Here is a 2711-nt window from a genome sequence, read left to right on the forward strand (position 1 = left end):
ATGGCCGGGTAGATGACCCTGCTGTACTTATGTGGTCCTGAGCAGCGTCAGGCCAAGTTCTTGGAGCACAAACTGAAGTGCACGAAGGCACGCAACGAGTACCTGCTCAGCCTGGCCAGTGTCAACGCCGCAGTCAGCAACTACTACTTGTATGACGTCTTGGACCTCATGGACGTGAGTGCGAGGTGGACAGGCGCAGGAGCTGGTGCCCAGTGCCCTGGGGCCCGCCCGAGCTGTGTCCTTGCTTTCTCCCCAGTGCTGTGACACAGGGTTCCACTTGGCCCTGGGGCAGGTGCTCCGGAGTTACACGGCTGCCGAGAGCCGCACCCAAGCCTCCCAGATGCAGGGCCTGGGCAGCCTGGAGGAGGCGGTGGAGGCCCTAGATCCTCCAGGGGACAAAGCCAAGGTGTTGGAGGTGCACTCGGTCGCCTTCTGCCCCCCGCAGCGTTTTGACTACCAACCCCATGAGGGGGATGAGGTGAGGGTCACCGCCACTGCCCCTTAATGCCCCCAGCATCGACGCCAAGGGCTTTGCATTCTCTGCCCTTCAGGTAAGTCAGTGAATTTCACCTTGCTAAGGGGTTGAAACTCGAATGTAGCTTATTTCTTGGACCCTCATTCAATGGCCTTGAGGCAAATGACGTCTCCACGCTTGCATTTGAAGCAAACAAATTTCTGTGGCTCATTGCAGTTCACTCAGCGAATGAGTACCCACCTACCCCAATGGCAAACACAACAAAAATATCACTAGTGTGGACACCAGGTAGTAGGTGGGCTTATGGCTATCCATATAGTTGTCTTCCAATTGTTCTGTATGTTTTAGACATTTCATAACAGACTTGGAGGGAAATAAACCATACAAGCAGTAAAATATAGCTAGTCATTGTTGTTTTTTTAAATATGTTTTTATTGATTTCAGAGAGGAAGGGAGAGGGAGAGAGAGATAGAACCATCAATGATGAGAGAGAATCATTGATCAGCTGCCCCCTGCATGCCCTCCTCACTGGGGACAGAGCCCGAAACCTGGCCATGTGCCCTAACTGGGAATGGAACCTGGGACCCTTCAGTCCGCAGGCCTATCCACTGAGCCAAACAAGCTAGGGCTAGGCATGGAGCCCAGTGAGGGGTATGCAGAGGGATGGAGCCCACAATCCAAGCATGTGCCTTGACCTGGAATCAAACCGTGACCTCCCGGTTCATAGGCCAACGTTCAACCACTGAGCCACACCAGCCAGGCACTAGGCATCTTTTTACTTGTCTCTGCACTATTTTTTTCCTTTACCAGTTTATCCTAATGGGCATTGCGCATGGACTGGGATTGCATGGAGCTTTCAGTTATTTTATCTGTCTTTTGACCAAAATAATGGTTGAAAAAGTCAAAGATGCCCGGCCTGCGTGGCTTAGTGGTTGAGCAACAACCTATGAACCAGGAGGTCGCGGTTCAATCCCCAGTCAGGGCCCATGCCCAGGTTGTAGGCTTGATCCCCAGTGTGGGGCGTGTGGGAGGCAGCTGATCAGTGATTCTCTCTCATCATTGATGTTTCTCTCTCCCTCTCCTTTGCTCTCTCTGAAATCATTAAAAGTACATTTTAAAAAAAAGAAAGAAAAAGTCAAAGGTTACTCCAGGCTTCCAGTGGCATACAGCCATTCTTGACCTCACCCTTTCTGTTCTTGATTCCTACTCCCCCAAAATAGCCACTTCCCCGTCTTCTAGCTGCTGCTTCTGGACCTTCCGTCTGCGTGTTCAGATCATGCAGCGGCTGCTAGTTGCTTTTCAACTTTCCATAGGCTCCGCTGACTTCCTTCCATGCATGACCAGGGCTCAGCCCCACCATATCCCTGTAACAGTCCTCTCACCTTGTCCACCGTGCCACGCAATCTGTGCGCTCGCTCTTATTTTTACTTTTTAAAATATATTTCTATTGATTTCAGAGAGAGGAAGGGAGGGGGAGAGAGAGAGACAGAACCATCAGTGATGATAGAGAATCATTGATCGGCTGCCTCCTGCATGCCTGAAACTAACATAAAAATAATATTGACTGTCAACTGTAATTGAAAAATAAAATAAAATGAGACTTCTTGTAATTAAATGTTGGACCTCATGGGTTAATTCTCTAATTTCCTTATCTATGCTCTTTCCTATTTCCACATCTCTATGCCTTTTAATTCTGCTTTCTGAGAGATTTCTTCAACGACCTCTTCCAAACCCTTGTTGAATTTTTCAAAAAGTGTACTTTCATACTTTTGTTTCTAAGAGTTCTGTTTTGCTTTCCAAATTCCTGTTTAAAATAATCCTTTGTTCTGTTTCACGAATACAGTATCTTCTCAGATCTTTCTGCAATGTTTATTTTTGTTTGCTTGACAATTTTCTCTGTTCCTTGCATTTTCTTCCACTATTTTTTTTAAAATATATTTTATTGATTTTTTACAGAGAGGAAGGGAGAAGGATAGAGAGTCAGAAACATCAATGAGAGAAACACTGATGAGCTGCCTCCTGCACACCCCCCACTGGGGATGTGCCTGCAACCAAGGCACATGCCCCTGACCGGGGTCGAACCCAGGACCCTTCAGTCCGCAGGCCGACACTCCATTGAGCCAAACCGGCCAGGGCTCTAGAAGATGCTTGATATGATTTCAATCTTGAATTTGTAGAGATTTAGCTTGTGTCCTAACATGTGGTCTATCTTTGAAAATGTCCCATGTGCACTTGT

The 2711-nt window shown here is 47.7% G+C and overlaps 1 protein-coding gene across 1 annotated transcript in view; it reads left to right on the forward strand.

The window, feature by feature from the left end:
* The window catches only part of ARHGAP4 (Rho GTPase activating protein 4), a 26403-nt gene that overhangs the window by 10089 nt on the left and 13603 nt on the right, over positions 1-2711 (forward strand). Inside the window, exons 8-9 of the mRNA XM_015566028.1 lie at positions 46-174; positions 257-478. Coding sequence (XP_015421514.1) covers positions 46-174; positions 257-478 — 351 coding nt within the window. The remainder of the gene's footprint in view (positions 1-45; positions 175-256; positions 479-2711) is intronic.

This window comes from Myotis davidii, unplaced genomic scaffold (assembly GCF_000327345.1).
Source record: "Myotis davidii unplaced genomic scaffold, ASM32734v1 scaffold462, whole genome shotgun sequence".
Lineage (NCBI taxonomy): Eukaryota > Metazoa > Chordata > Mammalia > Chiroptera > Vespertilionidae > Myotis > Myotis davidii.